The sequence below is a fragment of the Nycticebus coucang genome, chromosome 4 (genome assembly GCF_027406575.1).
Source record: "Nycticebus coucang isolate mNycCou1 chromosome 4, mNycCou1.pri, whole genome shotgun sequence".
NCBI lineage: Eukaryota > Metazoa > Chordata > Mammalia > Primates > Lorisidae > Nycticebus > Nycticebus coucang.
This window is the reverse complement of record NC_069783.1, coordinates 9,071,983-9,091,746: the sequence shown is the minus strand read 5'-3', so window position 1 is coordinate 9,091,746 and position 19,764 is coordinate 9,071,983. Positions and strand designations below refer to the sequence as shown.

Genomic DNA, 19,764 nt, shown 5'->3' with positions numbered 1-19,764 from the left:
GCTAGGCTGCCTAGCCTTGGCACTCAGCCCAGCAACAATTCATGTCTTCAACTCTCATGACATTTGAAATAATCAATAATATCACAGTGATTATAAAAGCAAAGAAATAGAATTTGTATTGGTTCATTTCTCTCATTATATATAGAGTTTGGGTATTGAAAATTTAAATAGTGAAAGGGGTTTTTTGTTTTGAGACAGAGTCTCACTTTATCACCCTCAGTAGAGTGTCACAGCTCACAGCAACCTCCAACTCCTGGGCTTAGGCCATTCTCTTGCCTCAGCCTCCCGAGTAGCTGAGACTACAGGCGCCCGCCACAACACCTGGCTATTTTTTTTTTGCAGTTTGGCTGGGACGGGGTTCGAACCTGCCAGCCTCGATATATGGGGCCGGCCACCCTACCCACTGAGCCACAGGCACCACCCAAAATGGTGAAAGTGTTAACTGCAAGATGTAATATTAACATTTTTGTTGAATACATGCAAACAAAATGTATAGGTTTAATTTATACATGAAATGTTTAACTTAATTTGAATCATATATTTAAAACTGGAGTTTTCCTTTATTTTTTCTTGTTTCAAACCTAAAGAACAAACCAAAAACATAATGACTGCTGATTTTTCCCCACATTATTATAGAAAACGATTCTGTGGTGTCACAGAGGGCTCAGGGCTCACACCTATAATCCTAGCACTCTGGGAGGCCGAGGCTGGTGGATAGCTTGAGCTCAGGAGTTCAAGACAGCCTAAGTAAGAGTGAGACCCTGTCTGTACTAAAAATAGAAAAACTAGCCAGACATTGTGGCGGGCGCCTATAGTCCCAGCTACTTGGGAGGCTGAGACAAGAGGATCTCTTGAGTCCAAGAGTCTGAATTTGCTGTGAGCTATGATGACACCATGACAATCTACCAAGAGTGACAAAGAGAGACCCTGTCTCAAAAAGAGGGGGAGGGTGTAACAAAAAATTGACTGTTTCAGGTGTCAAATGCAGCAGATACAACATTGGTGTTATGCATAAATTACCTCGTTTAATTTCTCTGAGGTGGCTTCTATTGTTTTCCCCATTTAGAGTTGAAAAAACTGAGATTCAGGGAAATTAATTGACATACCATTGAAAAGCTGGGATTCAAACCCATGTGATCTGTCTCTAGGGCCCACCCTCCCAGCTACTCTACCAGTACACACTTAAACCCAGCCCAAAGCTGAGCTCTTCCAGAGAGAAATTCTTGCTAGGGAGTGGAGGAGGCTATATTTTTTTTTGTAAGAATGTTGCAGCTGCTTTTTACAGTTGCATGGCTAGATCACAAATTACCCCCAAAACTTAGTGAGTGAGTAAACAGTCATCTATTACATGCCTGAATTGTGTGGCTCAGCAATAGCAGATGCAGGTTTTTCTCTTTTGCATGACTTGGGACCTCAGCTGGGAAGATCCGGTAGCCAACACCAGGTGACCCCATGACTTAGGGCTGGAGTTATCTGGAAGTTTCCTCATTTGGTGTCTGATGTTTGGTGCTGGCTATCAGCACATGAGGTTCCCATGTGGCCTCGGGTGGCCTGACATGCCACAAGGTGATCAAGTGTTCCCCAAGGCTGGTGTCCCAGCTAACAAGGTGGCAGCTGCATTGTCTTTTAATGTATTTACTGTAAGAGTCTTGCTCTGTCACCCTCCCCCACTGGGCCAAAGGGCAGCGGCATCATTCTAGATCACTGCAACCTCCAATTCCTGAGCTGAAGTGATCCTCCTCCTGCCTCTACCTTCCAAGTAGCTGGGATTATAGATGCATGCCACCAACCCCAGCTATTTTTTTTTTTTTTTTGAGACAGAGCCTCAAACTGAGTGCCATGGCATCACAGCTCACAGCAACCTCAAACTGTTGGGCTTAAGCGATTCTCTTGCCTCAGCCTCCCAAGTAGCCAGGACTACAGGCGTCTACCACAACGCTCAACTATTTTTTTTTAATTGTAGTTGTCATTGTTTTTTTTTTTCTGTGGTTTTTGGCCGGGGCTGGGTTTGAACCCACCACCTCCAGCATATGGGACCAGCGCTCTACTCCTTGAGCCACAGGTGCTGTCTGTAGTTGTCATTGTTGTTTGGCAGGTCCGGGCTGGATTCAAACCTGCCAGCTCCAGTGTATGTGGCTGCCTCCTTAGCCGCTTGAGCTATAGGCGCCGAGCCCTCAGCTAATTTTTTTTCTTTTTTTCTTTTTTTGTAGAGACGGAGTCTCACTTTATCGCCCTCAGTAGAGTGCCGTGGTGTAACACTGCTCACAGCAACCTCCCCAGTAGCTGGGACCATAGGTGCCCGCCACAACGCCCAGCTATTTTTTTGTTGCAGTTTGGCCAGAGCCAGGTTTGAGCCAACCACCCTCGGTACATAGAGCTGGTGACCTACCCACTGAGCCACAGGCACCATCCTCCCCCAGCTATTTTTTAATTAATGTTTTTTAGAGACAGGGTCTCACTGTGTTGCCCAGGCTGATCTAAACTCCTGGGCACTCGAGCAATCTTCTTCCTTCCCCCTACCAAAGTGCTGGGATTATAGGTATGAGCCATCTCACCCAGCCTGCGTTACCTTATATGATGTGTTCTCAGATGACCTTTGCCACATTCTACACACAAGTCACACCTGGCCAGATCGGAGGAGAGACTTCACCTCTTGACAGAGCTGACCAGACACACTATCACAGCCATCTTTGCACAAACTGGTTTATTGTGCTTCTCTTCTCTGTCGTCCAGCTGGTCCCAACTCTTTGCCTCAGTTTCCTCTCAGGATCTTCCTGGGGCCTCTCCAGACCCTGGCCTATCACAGGTCTGTCAGGCAGCCCCAACCGAGGGAGCATTTTAGATGAGGACCTGGGAGAGGCAGCAGATCCAAGGAGACCTTTGATACGCAGTCTGCTGAGTTTTAAAGACCTTTACAAACAACTGTTGGCAGTAGCTGCCTCTCTGAACTGTCAGAGAAAACACTTATTGGCACCCTGAAATTTTAGGCTCTTAACATTTCCAATGTAAACCCCTATCTAACCAATCCACTGAATAGCTTTGAACACTTAGCAGCCACATTCTCTCCCCCAGGAAAGTGGCTCCCTGCTTTGGCACAAGAAAAGCAGCCTGGATGGAGACCACCTGCCCTGTGGATACCTACTCTGTGTAAGCTGGCAGGAGGGATGTGCAGGACGCATGTCTGCCTCAGTGATTGGCCCACTGGGGAATGATGTGGAGGAAAGGAAAGATCTAGTGATGGGGGTGAGCAGCTCCCAAGAGTTTCATTGGCTAGAGACAGAGAGGAAAGGTTTTTTTTTTTTCCTTCCTTTTTTGTAGAGACAGAGTTTCACTTAATCGCCCTCAGTAGAGTGCCGTGGTGTCACACAGCTCATAGCAACCTCCAACTCCTGGGCTTAGGTGATTCTCTTGCCTCAGCCTCCCAAGTACCTGGGACTATAGGCTCCCGCCACACAGCCGGCTATTTTTTTGTTGCAGTTTGGCTGGGGCCGGGTTTGAACCCGCCACCCTCAGTATATGGGGCCGGCGCCCTGCCGACTGAGCCTCAGGCACCGCCTGAGGAGAGATTTTGTTTTATGAGACAGAATCTCACTTGGTCACCCTTGGTAGAGTGCCATGTTGTCTTAGCTCACAACAACCACAAACTCACTGGTTCAGTGATCCTCTTGCCTCAGCCTCCCACATAGCTGGGACTACAGGTGCCCACCATGACACCGCCTGGCATTTTTTAGAGACAGAGTTCTCGCTCTGGCTCAGGCTGGTCTCAAACCTGTGAGCTCAGGCAATCCACCTGCCTCAGCCTCCCAAGAGCTGGAATTACAGGCATGAGCCACAACGCCCCATAAGAGAGGTTTTTTTTTAGAGACAGAGTTTCACTTTATGGCCCTAGGTAGAGTGCCGTGGCATCACACAGCTCACAGCAACCTCCAACTCCTGGGCTTAAGCGATTAAGAGAGGTTTTTTGACACTTGACTGCCACACTAGAAAAAAAAATTTTTGTTTTCCCCTTGGGGCCACAGTGTTTTATTACTAAAATAGAATGAAAACTTTGAAAACAAAAGGATCCTTTCTAATTTAGTGAAAACTTTATTTCTTTTTTTTTTTTTTTTTGCAGTTTTTGGCCAGGGCTGGGTTTGAACCGGGTTTGAACCTGCCACCTCCAGCACATGGGGCCAGCACCCTACTCCTTTGAGCCACAGGTGCCACCCCTGAAAAATGTATTTTTTATTTTCTGTGCGTGAGTTATATGCAACTCAAGTGGTGCTAGAATCCATTTTTACACTGCATGCCATGACAGCATACTTATTGGATTTGTTTCTGAGAATTGAGTGCTTTGTCATTCCACAAGTCACAGGTATTTGTTTATGTCTGGAGAGAATTTTGGGTGATTCTGCAGGATGACCTCTGATTCATAACTCCCTAAGTGTGCAACAATGTTATGTTACCGCACACTATTGTATAAGGAACAGGCAGCCAAACATCCGAGGGACAAGAGCAATGGAAAGTTACGGTAGGATAGCACAACCCAGCACATGGCACAGCTGGAGCAGTGTGACAGAGGGTGGGGGAGATGTGCTGATTGACAGCAAAAAGAATGAGCAAAGCTTTCACAGTTTTGCAGGGCCCAGGCTTAAAACTAGCACGCGTTAAATACAACTCCCATGGCAGTTAGTGTGTTAACAATGCACTGAGGTTACCTCCTGCCATGTTTGAGAAAGAAACAAGGAAAGATGGGAATTTCTGTTTGGACGCTCTTATAATGCAACACCTCTCGGGCACAGAGCTCTGTGGATCACCACTCCGTGAGCATCACACGCAGTGTGTATATATGTACTGTGCTTTTACAGTGAGCCCTGCACATACCCAATCTCTCCTCTGCATAACAATCCCAGGAGCGCTCCCGGGATCTCCAGTGGAGCGCTGAGTTCCATAGCCCACACCGTGCCGTGCTCTGGTCTTCTGGTTTTGTTCAGTGTACCTACTACTTTGCTGGGGCTGCCGTAACAGAGCACCATGAGCTGGTGGCTTACACAGCAGAAATGCACTCCCCCTTGCTCACAGTGGCCAGAAGCCTGAGACCAAGATGTGGCAGCATTGTTTCCCTCTGAGGACACTAAGGAGCACCTGTCTCAGGCCCTCCAGTTTCTGGCGGTCTACAGGCTATCTTTGATGTTCCGTGTGTGCAAAAGCTTTACCCTTATCTCTGCCTTCATGTCACATGGTGCTCTCCCGGGTGCATGTCTCTGTGTCCAAATTTCCTATCTCTATAAGGACACAGGTCATAGGAGTTGAGTCTCCCCTAATGACCTCTTTTAGCCTGATTACCTCAGAAAAGGTTCTATCTACAAATAAGATCACATTCTAAGATTCTGGGGTTAGGACTCCAGGTACAGATGGGGAGACATGATTTAGTCCCTATACTAACAGATGGCATCTTCCAAGTGACCAAGCTCTTCATAGGAGGCCTGAGCCCATGTCTAGAGCTGCGGGTAGATCGTAATTAGTATAAGGGAACCCTGGAGTCCTCCTGGGAGGAGGCAGGGGATGCAACCCACTCCCCTGCTGAGTCAAGAAAGCAAGTGTGCTGGGAAATGATTCTTTGGATAAAAATGGACGCAGAGGCGGAGATGTCCTTTCCCTCTTCCCAGGAGGGAAGAGGTTCTACCAGCAGGTGACGCCCACTGCTGGGGTAGCCTTCTTGGAACCATGAGGAGAGCTGGGCCAGCGCTGGGCATGGAAGTACAGAGAGAGGAAAAGCATCCAAGTCTTTGATGCTGTTTTGGATACATGAAACTGGAACCTCCCTTCCTTGAGACTTCTTATTATGTGAGATGATTAATTCTCCTTATTGCTTAAGCCCATATGAAATAACACCCAGTGTTTACCAGAGCTCTTGTTAGGAAGTGGCCTGCACAGGGACAGAAGGAAGACTTTGACAGGCCTCTGGGGAGGGAGCTGAGCCTGCCCCTGCCTGCCAGCTCTCACACCCACTCCCTGTCCCATGCGGCTCCGCTGTTTGGTGCAGTGACAGGCCTAACCTCTGAAATGTATACCTCCCAGCCCTCTGGCCAACAGGCCTCCCTCCAGGAGTCTCCCTGGCAGTCCCTCTTCCTTCAGTGGTCCCCGTTCCCGCTGGATAGCCTCGAGGTAGCTGCCAGGCTGCTGGGGACCCTTGCTCCCTTTTATCCCAAGTCCTGTGGGTGGTAGTGGCTTTCCGTGGCTATAAGATACTCTGTTACCTCTGTCACTAGTTCCTGTGCTAAATTCCCTCTAGGGCTGTGGGGCATGAAGAGGAAGCATTTTGTACTTGTCTATGGCAACCAACCTGCCTCCTGGCATTCCTGGGCTCTGTTGTCAGTAAAGATGTGTTGGGCTGATGGAAAGTGCACGTTAAGGACGGACTAAATGGCCTGCACAACATATGGGGGGGTCTCTAGGGGTCAGATGCTGCTCCCAGAGTGACCCCCTTTCTGCTCCACCCCCTGCAGCCCTCAGTTCTCTCCCAGGGGGAAAGCCAGGTGCCTCTCTCTGTGCCCACACTTGTCCTGGGTACCTCAGCCTCCTCCCAGCTCACCCTACTTTGGAAAAGCCTTCTTGAGCCCAGGTCCCTTTTCTCTGAGTCATTTCTTTTTTTATTTTTTATTGTTTTGAGACAGAGTGTCACTTTGTCGCCCTCAATAGAGTGCTGTGGCATCACAGCTCACAGCAACCTCAAACTCTTGGGCTTAAGCGATTCTCTTGCCTCCACCTCCCAAGTAGCTGGGAGCACAGGCGCTGGCCATGAGGCCCAGCTATTTTTTTTTAGAGACAAGGTCTCACTCTGGCTCAGGCTGGTCTCGAACCTGTGAGCTCAGGCAATCCACCCACCTGGGCCTCCCAAGTGCTGGGATTACAGGCGTGAGCCACCGAGCTCGATTCTCTGAGCCATTTCTAACTCCTCTGCCATTGAGGCCCCATGGTGTCAGCCTGTGTGACCACTGTCCTGGTGACCAGAACATGTGAGAGCATAAGCCTGAGTGTGAGCCTCCCCTCTCGACCAGCAGTGCCTTGAGGACAGGGACCACTTAGGCTCATCTTCTTGGCCCTAGCATAGAGAAAGTATGTGTTCACAGTCGTCTGTGCCAAGGGGCCCATGAGGCTCCATCCCTAGCAGACCCCAGCCATCAGCCCTATGATGGATGCTGACTTGATGGGGGATAGGGAGCTCATACTGGCCCAGGCAGAGCACACACCTTCCAGAAGGCCTACATTGTGCAAGATCCCTCCACACGCTATTCCCTGCCAGGGAGGAAGAAATCTTGCAGGCTCTGGGGCTTCCCAGAGGTGGGGCACCACTAGGGTGGGGCTCTGGCAAAAATGGGGCAGTGGCAAAACCCAACAGAGGTGCTGCGACTTGTCAAGTCGGAGGGAGTCACCAGGAGCTTAGAGGAAAATAAAACAAAAGAGGCAGTTTTCCTTAAAGGGTAAAGGTAAAGCATGTGGGGGTTCTTACCAATTCCCTGCTAGAGCACTCAGCAGACACGTATGGGATGGATAAATGAATACAAAGGAAGAGTATTCAGAGTCTTTTGTCCCTTTAATTTTAGATAGCGCAAGGAGAGAAATTCCCAGTGACAGATTTTTCCTGACAACCTCAGTTTCGGCTTGATAATACTGAGTGACTGTGTGTACAAAGAATTGGGCAAGAAACTAGACATATGAAGATAAGAAAATTATGGTCCCAGCTCGGCGCCTGTGGCTCAAGCGGATAAGGTGCTAGCCACATACACTTGAGCTGGCCAGTTCGAATCCAGTCCGGGCCCACCAAACAACAATGGCAGCTGCAACCAAAAAATAGCCGGGTGTTGTGGTAGGCACCTATAGTCTCAGCTACTTGGGAGGCGGAAGCAGGAGAATCGCTTGAGCCCAGGAGATGGAGGTTGCTGTGAGCCGTGATGCCACAGCACTCTACCCAGGGCGACAGCTTGAGGCTCTGTCTCAAAAAAATAAAAAATAAATACAAATAAATAAAATAGCTTATGTTTTTTTGTTTTTTTTTTTGTTTTTTTTTTTTTGTAGAGACAGAGTCTCACTGTACCGCCCTCGGTAGAGTGCCGTGGCGTCACACAGCTCGCAGCAACCTCTACCTCTTGGGCTTATGCGATTCTCTTGCCTCAGCCTCCCGAGCAGCTGGGACTACAGGCGCCCGCCACAACGCCCAGCTATTTTTTTGTTGCAGTTTGGCCGGGGCTGGGTTTGAACCTGCCACCCTCGGCATATGGGGCCGGCGCCCTACTCACTGAGCCACAGGCGCCGCCCCGCTTATGTTTTTTTTTTTAACAAAAAAAAAAAAAAGAAGAAGAAAGAAAATTATGGTCCTGACTTGAAAAGGAGAGTGTGGGGGGAGGCAGGAAAATAAAGATGCCCACACAGCGTGATGAGTCACCCATGCTATGCTGGTGGGGGCAGGGCACTTAGAACACCTGGCCCTGGGGGGCTGGAGTGGCAGCGATGTGATAAGGCTGGGAGGATGGGCAAGACAGACCCTCAGAGAGTCCTGCATGCCAGGCTAAGTACTCTGTGGACTGGGGACCTCCAGTGAAGGCTTTTAAACAAATGAGTAAAGTGGCCGATCTCAAACCTTCTGTCCACATGAGTGTTGGTGTGTCTGAATGCTACCCTGGCACAAATTTAATAGGACTGCAGCCCAGTAAAAGAGACAAGGCTAGGGGAAGCAAGTATCACTAAATATCACTTTCTGCTCAAAATGAACTCTTCTGTCTTGACCTCAAGACAGAAGCCACCTTTTCTCTGCAATTTGCTGTGTGGCCACTGACCTGCCCCAGGGCCCTGCTGGGCTCCAGAAGGCCCTGGGCCAGTTCCTGCTGTTTGGCTCCTGCCTGGCAACTTCCCAGTGAGCTGCACTAGGGCTCAGGTAAGATGAGGCTGTGATGCAACCATACTTTATAAAACAAACATGTGGGACTTCCACTCACACATGAGTGTCTTCTGTTTCCAACAAATACTTTTGGAGGAGCTCCACATCTCTGATGACACCACCATTGCTCAGAGTAAGGAGGGCCTCCCTGCAAGTTGCTTTCTATGCCTCAGGCACATCATTTGGATTATATGCAAACGTGGCACACTTGCAGCCTTGGAGGGTGGACTGGAATTTTGGAAACACTAAAACAAGTCAAGGGCAAGGCTAGAGTACTGGTGAGTAATTGAGCCAAGGAACACTACTTGTGGTCAATTATCCATATTTGCCAAAGTATCCTGTGGCTGGTCCCCATAACCTCCCAAAGTTGTCATGTGGCCTGATGCCATGAACTTTGGTCTATTGCCAACTCTTCCTGTGCCTCTGGAAGAAATCCAATAAAGCAGAATATGACCATGGGTATGTAAGTAGAACCAACCCATTTTTCAGAAAGCTTTCAATGTCAGACATTCCAATATTGAGTAAATGGATATATAAATGCTTGCTGACTGTTGTCTTTTACGTTACTTAATTCTTTCCCATAAGGATGACTTCTTAAATTTATAATCACTATGTAATTAAGACCTTTCATGTAAATACATTAGCATTTAAGAAAAAAATACCTCCTTCATTGGGTGTGTCTTCATTTTTGGTTCAGAAAACTTGGTCAGTGGATTTATACAGAGCTCTATTTGTGAAAGAAGTCAAAGATTCTTTTCTTTTGGGGGGTTGGGGGAAGGATCTCACTCTGTCACCCAGGATGGAGTACAAAGGTCCGATCATCCTCCACTTCCCAAATGGTTAGGACTACAGGCACACACTACCATTCCTCATTATTATTATTGGTAGAAACAGGGTCTCCCTTTGTTGCCCAGGCTGGTCTCTAATTCCTGGCCTCAGGCAAATCAGTCCTACCGCTTCAGCCTCCTAAAGTGCTGGGACTACAAAGGTGAGCCACAGCACCCAGCCTTGCTTTTCTCCTAAAGAAAAGTAAGTAAGGCAGAGGATGAAGGCCATTGAAGATAACATTGAAAGACAATAAAGTCATGCATTTTTAATAAGGCCAGGTTTAGATACCAATTTAGCTTCTTAAATCCATGTTAGTAGTTAGGCTTATTGACCCAGGGCCTCTAACTCCAGTTCCACTGCCTGGCCTCTCAGAGAGTTCGCCTGCAGCCCCTTCCATCCCCCCAGCTGGGGCAAGCCTTCACCTCCCCAAAAGAAAGTGCAGTACTGGGCAGGAGTTTGTGAGGTTGGGATGTGTTAGCAGAACTGGCATGGTGTGGGTGACAGCAGTGTGTCTCCTGGGTGCAGCAATCAGACAGACCACCTGGCTCTCTGAACCAGGAACTTGCCTCTACATTCTACTTAATGCTTCTAAATCTGCAGAGAAGTCACAGTTGCCCCCGCCCCACCCCCACCCCATGAGGCTGTTAACAGGGATCCCACAAGGGGAGCCACTAAGGCTTCTTGGCCAGGAGAGGAGGCCACACAAGGGCCACAGTAATGATGATCCATGGACATGGTGGGAGAGCTGGGCACTGCTGGCAGAGCAGATTTCCGGAGTGTTAGGAAAACTGTGTCATTGGAACAAAGTGTTTCTTCACAGAGAAAGAGACAAATTCCTCATCGCCACGGAATTAAACATGTCCGCTTTGGCTCTTGAGGCTATAATGTTCTCTGATGGGTTCTAATGGTTAATCTCATCCCTTGGGGAAGAATTAAGCTTCCTAAGGGTGGAGCTAACTCACCCCTCCCTCTGGTCCACGGTACTTGGCACCCAGTGGTTGCTCAAGGATTGTGAAAAATAAAGTTGATCAGGGTGACCAGGAGAGGAGGATGCACCACTCCTTTACTCAGGGCTCATGTTTGCGTTGTGCTCCTCCAGGGAGAGCTGGATCATTCATTTATTTATTTATGCCTGCATTCATTAAACAAGTAGTCTGGCCTCGGCTACCAAGGAAGTTTAGCAAAACCTCAGAGGATGTTGTAGCTATGAAGATCCTTGGGTTATCTGAGGCTCAGAGAAGGGAAGTGACCTGTCCAAGATCACACAAGTTAGAGGAAGAGCTGGGCTCGAGGGCTGAGCTCTTCCGGGGTTCGGGATCCGGCCCCGCAAACCGCAAGAGAAGAGGTGCAATTCGCCCGGTCTGGCGCCTCGCCCCGCAGCCCAGGGCGTAGTGAGCGTGCGCGGACTAGCTTCAGGGCGGGGCGGGGCGGGGCGGGGCGGGGCCGGGCACGCGCGGGGCGGCCGGCGCTTGGAGGCGCTGATGTTTAACCGCCCGCGCCCCGCCTCCTCCTCCCCGGCCCGGGTTGGCCGCCGCGTAGCCCCCGCCCCTTCCCGGGAGACCTCCCGGACGGAACCGATCGCGGCTGGTTTGAGCTGGTGCGTCTCCATGACGACACGCCGGCGCTATAAGTAAGGAGCGGCGCGCGGTGGGGCTTTGTCAGTCCCTGAAGTCGCCGCCCCGGCCGCCCCTCTGCCAGCTGCTCCGGCGCCACCTCGGGCCGGCGTCTCCGGCAGGCGGGAGCCAGGCGCTGACGGGTGCGGCGGGGGCGGCCGAGCGCTCCTGCGGCTCCGGCTCCGGCTCTGCGCGGGCGGCGGCTTCCTGGCTTCTCCATGGGGCTGGCCTGCGGCGCCCGGATGCTCTGAGGTGAGAGGCCGAGCCGTGGGAGGGAGGGAGGCAGACGGGCTCCGGGCACGTGTCCGGTGCGCCTGGGCCGCCTGCGGCCGGGGCCGCCTGCCAGGGACACGTGGTCGCGGAGCGGGGCCGCGACTTGAGCGCGCAGCCTTCGCCGGGCCTGGCGGTCCCTCTCCGGAGTGGGGATACTGGTCCGCGTCCTGTCCCAGCTCCCCGGCTGGAGGGTCCTGCAGATACCCTCCTGGCCCTCGTGTCTGGTTTCTCCCCGAACCACGTCAGCGGAGGGTTGAGCCAGGCGCTGGGCCGGAAGCCGTTGAGAAGGCCCCCGCGAGCCTTCAACCGCTATTTGCTTTCAAACCCGAGCGCCAGGCAAACAGCAGGTGCAGGAGAGCCCTGGGCGACCGCCCGGCCCCGGCACTGGCGCCGCCGCTTGCTCTCGCGCTCGCCTCCAGAAGGACGAACGTCCCCCTCTGCGTTGTCTCCCTGTAATTTCTTTTTCTTTTTTAAGTTTTTGTTTTTGCTGTGTGTACGGGACAGATGACACCGTTATGGGAACCCGCGGGAGTTGCTAGAGCTAAGATAGCCAGCCATGACTTGGAATTGTTTATTTAAGGACTCTTTGAATGACTTAGTGATTTCAGAAAAGCCTGACTCAGGCGAACAGAGGTGCACATGAGAGGTTTTCAAAACAGGCTGATTGTGTTAAGAATTCTATATAATGGGTGAAAGTGTAGGGAGCAGAACCTCTTGGGTATGCCTGGGAAGGACAAAGAACACGATATAGCTTGCTTTATTCAAACCTAAAATTGAGCAGAATTTAATTGACTTTTTCTCTCCTAACGTTACCATCTTATTTTAACTGATTCACTATTTTAAATAACTTAGCTGGATCAGGAAGTGTTAAGTGAAATTTATTCAAATAAAGCTTTAAAAAAATACAGAAAAGCAAAATACTAAATGGTGGTATATTTCAAAGAAATTAAAACTTTGTTGCCCTCAGTAGAGTGCTGTGGCATCACAGCTCACAGCAACCCCCAGCTCTTGGGCTTAGGCGATTCTCTTGCCTCAGCCTCCGGATTAGCTGAGACTACAGACGCCCGCCGCAAGGCCCAGCTATTTTTTTGTTGCAGTTTGGCTGGGCTGGTATTCTGCCACCCTCGGTATATGGAGCCAGCGCCCTACTCACTGAGCGACAGGCACTGCCCTAAGCCTGAACATTTTCTTTAAAATATTTGACAAATATTTAAGAATAACTCAATCTGTTACTGATTGAGTCTATTAGTCAATTGTAGATATTATAAATATAGACAAAAATGCTTTTGCTAGTGTCTTTTGCCTTCTCCTCGGGGTGATTTAGGCAGCCTGTGAGGTTGACAATGCCAGAAAGTCACATTAGATGGACTGTTAGAGCAGATGCTACCATGCATGGGTTTGGATTTATGGCGGGCCCGTTCCCCTGGGCCTCTCATAGTGCCCCATGCCAGAGCAAACTGTGGCCCTGAACCATTGCCTGGCCTCTGTGTCCATAGGCTGCTGGCACTGAAGTGGGTTGCACAGAGGAAAAGAAAACTCTACCTGACAAAGTTTAAAAGGTTAAACTCATGTCACATTTCATAAAGGCCAAAGACAATGGCTTTTTATTGTCGTTAGCATGATGTTCTTGCTTATTTTTGTATTTGTAAAGTTAGCCAAAAATTACTTCCGTATGATTATCATTCGTAGCTAAGCAAATATGTGCCTGTAAGGACAGTCAGCATTCCCAGAATTGCTCATTTGACGTGCACCAGTGGTTCAAGAATACTGAGTTCTGATCAGATAGCAGCAACTACAGAATATTAAACTGGTTTGAAGACTGTAGTTTTTAAAAAACTTATCTAAATATATCATGAAAATTAGCTCATAAAGTCTTAGGAAACTTCCAAGCACTCAGTAAGTTGAGTGCCCTAGAGACATGTTCATGATTCCTGTTGGTCATTAAAAAATAATTCTATGTAAGACTTAGTGGCAGTAGGGAATAGCAAGATGTTTGTGTAGCTATGTATAATGGCTATACTGTCATTTATAATGAGATTCTAAAGAGTTGAAACAGCTCTGATATAAAGCAGGCTGACCATCGGAAAACTAATGGTTTGCACTGTGAACTAAGTGCATACAAGCTTCTTGAAGCTTCTGTTCCAACATTTTTGAGGCACAAATATTTGAAATACTTATATATGGAATTTTAACGGGCTGCTTTGGAAAAGACTAGTATTGAATCTGATATTCTTAGATATTGCAGAGGTTTATGGAGTCATGTGACTTACACCTAAGAATAATAGGGGTTACCACAGCAGTGAGTGAGTGATTGATGTTGGGTGCTGCCTGTGTGTACTTGGTCAGTGCCCCCATCTTTCAACTTGATGTGTTCATAAGATAGATAGCAACCTCTCTTTGTTTATCAGAACGTTTCCACTGTTGCTCGGAGGACACACGCAGTGGGATTCAGAATTCCTGGAGAATTGCCTTTGTGAGAAGCTGGAAGTATTTCTTTTTAAATTCCATCTCTTAGTTTTTCAAGTACGTATTCAGTTTACACTTTGGTTGCAAGTTAATCTTAAGATTTGAATTGCTAAGGCTTCTGAGTGAAATTTCTCCACTCTATTTGCAGTTTGTTGCATTTCAGAGAAACATCAAGAAACCATGAACAACATTAGTAATGAAGAGTTTGACTGCCACTTGCTTGATGAAGGTTTTACTGCCAAGGATATTCTGGACCAAAAAATCAATGAAGTTTCCTCTTCTGTAAGTATATGAGGCCCTTGTTGGCCATACAGCTGAGAATGCTGGGAAAATTTGACAGGGTCTTGAGGAAGTGTAATGAGGCTTACATGTCTTTTTAGGGAAATTAGAAATTAATTGGCTATGGATTGCCCAGTGAGAATGGTGATGTTCCATGTCAGTACTAGACTCAAAAGAGCAGGGACTATTGAGAGTGCTGGGAAAGAGAAGGGAGGCACTAATGGTTTACCCAAGACCACTCTCATTTCAGGATGATAAAGATGCCTTCTATGTAGCAGACCTTGGAGATGTTCTGAAGAAACACCGAAGATGGCTAAAAGCTCTTCCTCGTGTCACTCCCTTTTATGCAGTCAAATGTAATGACAGTAGAGCCATTGTGAAGACCCTTGCTACCATTGGGACAGGATTTGACTGTGCCAGCAAGGTAAGCGCAAGCAGCAGGATTTGAAAACCGTCACTGGTGTATAAGATGTTCCTGGTGTTCCCACAGGGCAAATGAAAGTTGTGTTTCTTGGGCAGTAAATGCTGATGAAACGGGGAGTGCGGGACGACTTTCCACTTTTCTGTTTATTCTACTTTATTAGCAACATGTATATAGCATGATACCATCCTTTTTCAGACTGAAATACAATTGGTGCAGAGTCTCGGAGTGCCTCCAGAGAGGATTATCTATGCAAATCCTTGTAAACAAGTGTCTCAAATTAAGTACGCTGCCAATAATGGAGTCCAGATGATGACTTTTGACAGTGAAGTTGAGTTGATGAAAGTTGCCAGAGCACATCCAAAAGCCAAGTAAGTTATTCAACTCCATTTGAGGGCAAGGCCTGGGTATGGATACGTAGATGTTTGTCAAATGAACTTGAGTTTCTAATTAGTAGAAAATAGTTTAAATCCTCGATTGATAAAAACTAATTATTATTAAACTCAAACCCCACAGTTAATATTTAGAGCAGGAATCTTTATTTTCATCATGGCTGTATGTGATCTATCATGAGACATTCGCTGCATTTTCCTTGATTTTTAGGTTGGTTTTGCGGATTGCCACTGATGATTCCAAAGCAGTCTGTCGACTCAGTGTTAAATTTGGTGCCACACTCAAAACCAGCAGACTTCTTTTGGAACGGGCAAAAGAGCTAAATATTGATGTCATTGGTGTCAGGTGAGATCTCTGTGAAGGCTAAGGTATTAAGCAATGCTAGTTTTAGAGCCTTTCTCCCACTGTTAATCGCTGTTTTAAGAAATAATAAGGAATGGGTGGTGCCTATAGCTCAGTGGGTAGGGCACCGGTCCCACATACCAAGGGTGGCAGGTTTGAACCGGCCTCGGCCAAACTGCAACAACAACAAAAATAGCCAGATATTGTGGCAGGCGTCTGTAGTCCCAGCTACTTGGGAGGCTGAGACAGGAGAATCACCTACGCCCAGGAGTTGGAGGTTGCTGTGAGCTGTGATGCAACGGCACTCTACTGAGGGCAAAAAAGTGAGACTCTGTTTAAAAAAAAAAAAAAGAGGGTGGCGCCTGTGGCTCAATGAGTAGGGTGCCGGCCCCATATGCCGATGGTGGCGGGTTCAAACCCAGCCCCGGCCAAACTGCAACAAAAAAATAGTCGGGCGCCTGTAGTCCCAGCTGCTCGGGAGGCTGAGGCAAGAGAATCGCGGAAGCCCTAGAGTAAGAGGTTGCTGTGAGCCGTGTGACGCCACAGCACTACCCGAGGGCAGTACGGTGAGACACTGTCTCTACAAAAAAAAAAGAAAGAAAAATAATAAGGAATGGTATCTCATCCTTTTTTTAATTCCAGCTTCCATGTAGGAAGTGGCTGTACTGATCCTGAGACCTTCGTGCAGGCAATCTCTGATGCCCGCTGTGTCTTTGACATGGGAGTGAGTATACATGACCCCATTGGTGAAGGGGGCAGAACTGGTAACAACTGGTCTTTAAAATTAAGAGCTAACTTTTTATAGAAGCCTGTCTCCTATTAATAGAGGTTTAAACCTATCTGCTGTGTATATTTAGTTACTTGTTATAAATTTGAATGTTTGACCTCTTCATTTTTTTTTGACCCTAGGCTGAGGTTGGTTTCAGCATGTACCTGCTTGATATTGGCGGTGGCTTTCCTGGATCTGAGGATGTGAAGCTTAAATTTGAAGAGGTAATTTATAACAAAACTATAACACACAGTAACTATTTTAATAGCTTTCTTTGTGGAATATTTCAAAACTTAACTGTTGTGTCATGTGACATTTTGAGTGACTTCCATGCTATGTACAATTTAAATCAAACGTGTTTACTATCATTTGGCTTTCTAAACTATGACTCAGCTTTCCCAGAAATCTTGGATGATTGATTACATTAAGATAGGTTGCTGTGGAGTAATTTAAGAACATCCTGACTTTACTACATCATTACTCCAAATGTGCTTTGATGGACTTTTACTTCCTTCCCTTAAAAAACATCTTAAATGTTTAGTTATTTATGAAGTTAAGCCATTGTCTTATGAAGTTATAAAATAGATCCACATTCTTATTTGTTAGAAGGAGGAGGTAAGCAGAGTAGGATTTTTGTCCTATTGGCATGTATTTGCTAAGTAAAAATATTTTGGTATCTTGACACCTCCCTAGGTAATAATTTGTTTTGTAAATTTTTTTTTTTTTTTTTTTTTTTTTTAAGATAGTCTAACTGTGTCTCCTTCGGTAGAGTTCTGTGGCATCATACCTCACAGCAACCTCATACTGCTGGGCTTAGCTATTCTCTTGCCTCAGCCTCCCAAGTAGTTGGGACTACAGGTGCCCTCCACAACGCCCGGCTATTTTTTTGTTGCAGTTGTTTAGTTGGCCTGGGCTGGGTTCAGACCCACCAGCCTCAAGTGTATGCGGCTGGTGCCGTAACCACTGTGCTGTAGGCGCCGAGCCTGTACTAATTTTTTTTTTTTTTTTTTTTATAAAATCATATGTGTAACATCTTTGGCTCAGCAGCCAGGGCACCAGCCACATACACCAGAGCTGGCGGCTTCAAACCCAGCCCGGCCTGCCAAACAACAATGACAACTATAATAAAAAAATAGTCAGGCTTTGTGGCGGGTGCCTGTAGTCCCAGCTACTTGAGAGGTTGAGGAAAGAGAATTGTTTAAGCCCCTTTGAGGTTGCTGTGAGGCTGTGATGCCATGGAACTCTACCGAGGGCGACATAGTAAGATTTTCTCAAAAAAAAAAAAAAAACCCTTTTTAAAAGGATACAGACTGGCTATGATGCCACGGCACTCTATCGAGGGCCAACAGCTTGAGACTCTACCTCAAAAAAAAATAGAGACTGTTCAGAGAAGAGTCAAAGTGAAATATCAGGGATGTACACTGGTTTGGGGGGGAGACATTTACTTTCTTGCTGCTGTTACTTAGTGATAACTGTCTGCCGTACCTGCTGTCATCGGGTCATGTTACAAAGTCTGTGATCTTCCTCCTCCCTGTGAATGCCCCACGATGAATGGCTGCTCTCTTCTGTCTCACCCTCTTAGATCACTGGTGTAATCAACCCAGCATTGGACAAGTACTTTCCATCAGACTCTGGAGTGAGAATCATAGCTGAGCCAGGCAGATATTATGTTGCATCAGCTTTCACACTTGCAGTTAATATCATTGCCAAAAAACTTGTATTAAAGGAACAGATAGGCTCTGATGGTATGTATGAAAGTTGGATTTTTGCATGTTACTGAAAATTGGTACAAAAGGTAGTAATTAAGATTAATCTGCCTTTCCAGATGAAGATGAGTCCAGTGAACAAACCTTTATGTATTACGTGAATGATGGAGTATATGGATCGTTCAATTGCATCCTTTATGATCATGCTCATGTAAAGCCTCTTCTGCAAAAGGTAACTTCTGAACCAACTGTATCAAATAATTGAGGTTATTGGTCCCCACAAATGTAATTAAGTAGTACACTCGCTCTTGTTTTTTGTATAGAGACCTAAACCAGATGAGAAGTATTATTCATCCAGCATATGGGGACCAACATGTGATGGCCTTGACCGGATTGTTGAGCGCTGTGACCTGCCAGAAATGCATGTGGGCGACTGGATGCTCTTTGAAAATATGGGTGCTTACACTGTAGCTGCTGCTTCTACTTTCAATGGATTCCAGAGGCCGACTATCTACTATGTGATGTCAGGACCGACGTGGTAAGTGAGGTGGTGCATGTGTGTGGTTTTGGCAAGAATGGGCACCTTGGATTTGCTCTTGTCTAGGTGGGTAAGAGATTGTTGTGCCTAAGATTAAATACAGGCAAATGGAAGGAGAATCACTCCAGTAATAGTGTCCCATTCCCACCCCCCCACCCCCACATTTTCTAAGAAAAAGTTTTAGAAAATGCTGATGAGGCTATTTCTAGGTAACTAGAATTTTTTTTTTTTTTTGTGGTTTTTGGCCGGGGCTGGGTTTGAACCCGCCACTTCCAGCATATGGGACTGGCGCCCTACTCCTTGAGCCACAGGCGCCGCCGGTAACTAGAATATTTAAGTTAATGCGTGTGACTTGTGGTTTTCTTAATGCCAATAAAGTAATTCTGAAGAGCTGTCTCTCAGAAGTAAATTGAATTGCTTCCTGATGGGAAGCAAATACTCTCATACCCAGTTACGGGTAACTCTGGGTTTTTGAATATGCTACTTCTTTCTCCCTTAGGCAACTCGTGCAACAAATCCAGAACCCCAACTCCCTACCTGAAGTAGAAGAGCAGGATGTTGGCACTCTGCCTGTGTCTTGTGCTTGGGAAAGTGGAATGAAACGTCCCCCAGCAACTTGTGCTTCAGCCAGTATTAATGTGTAGATATCATTCTGTAGCTGTTCACTGCGAGTTTAGCTTGAATGAAGGGATTTGGGGGGACCATTTAACTTAATTATTGCTAGTTTTGAAATGTCTTTGTAAGAGTAGAGTTGGCACTGATGCAGCAATATGTAAGATTAGGAGATGGGGTCACACTTATCTGTGTTCCTATGGAAACTATTTGAATATTTGTTTTATATGGATTTTTATTCACTTTTCAGACATGCTATGAAAGAGCGCCCCTCCGCTGCTCAGCAAGCATTTGTAGCTTGTACAGTGGCAGAATGGGCCAAAAGCTTAGTGTTGTGACCTGTTTTAAGAATAAAGTATCTTGAAATAATTAGACAGTATCTTGGGAATTTTTAGTGTGTCCATTCCAGAAACTCACAAGTCCTATCTAGATGTATTGCTGTGGAGTGTCACAGAGAATAGTGGATGTCACTCACATCGGTAGCAGGGAAAGGATGGATGAGACCGAGGTTTCCATCTGCCCAGCCCACCTAAGTGTCCACAAAGCTCTGAACTTGGGGTGCTTAGAGCCTCTGGCTGCAGAATGCTATCGTGCCTGACTGGCCCGC

At 47.1% G+C, this 19,764-nt stretch overlaps 1 protein-coding gene and 1 non-coding gene across 3 annotated transcripts; both read left to right on the top strand.

Annotated features, from left to right (window-relative positions):
• Positions 1 to 11,258: 11,258 nt before the first annotated feature.
• Positions 11,259 to 19,530, top strand: ODC1 (ornithine decarboxylase 1). 2 transcript variants are annotated; one of them, XM_053587621.1, is made up of 12 exons: positions 11,259 to 11,610; positions 14,040 to 14,154; positions 14,261 to 14,379; positions 14,627 to 14,800; positions 14,996 to 15,168; positions 15,401 to 15,535; positions 16,175 to 16,256; positions 16,442 to 16,525; positions 17,884 to 18,046; positions 18,127 to 18,239; positions 18,331 to 18,545; positions 19,045 to 19,530. In XM_053587621.1, the coding sequence occupies exons 3-12, from the start codon at positions 14,278 to 14,280 to the stop codon at positions 19,187 to 19,189; spliced, it is 1,386 nt and encodes a 461-aa protein (XP_053443596.1). In that variant the 5' UTR covers positions 11,259 to 11,610; positions 14,040 to 14,154; positions 14,261 to 14,277; the 3' UTR covers positions 19,190 to 19,530. The 2 variants fall into 2 exon arrangements, with proteins under 2 accessions (XP_053443596.1, XP_053443597.1); XM_053587622.1 differs by having other exon boundaries at positions 11,295 to 11,610; positions 14,246 to 14,379.
• Positions 13,022 to 13,157, top strand: LOC128585233 (small nucleolar RNA SNORA42/SNORA80 family). Its single transcript, XR_008379957.1, has one exon. It is a non-coding gene; the product is annotated as a small nucleolar RNA SNORA42/SNORA80 family (small nucleolar RNA).
• Positions 19,531 to 19,764: the final 234 nt, after the last annotated feature.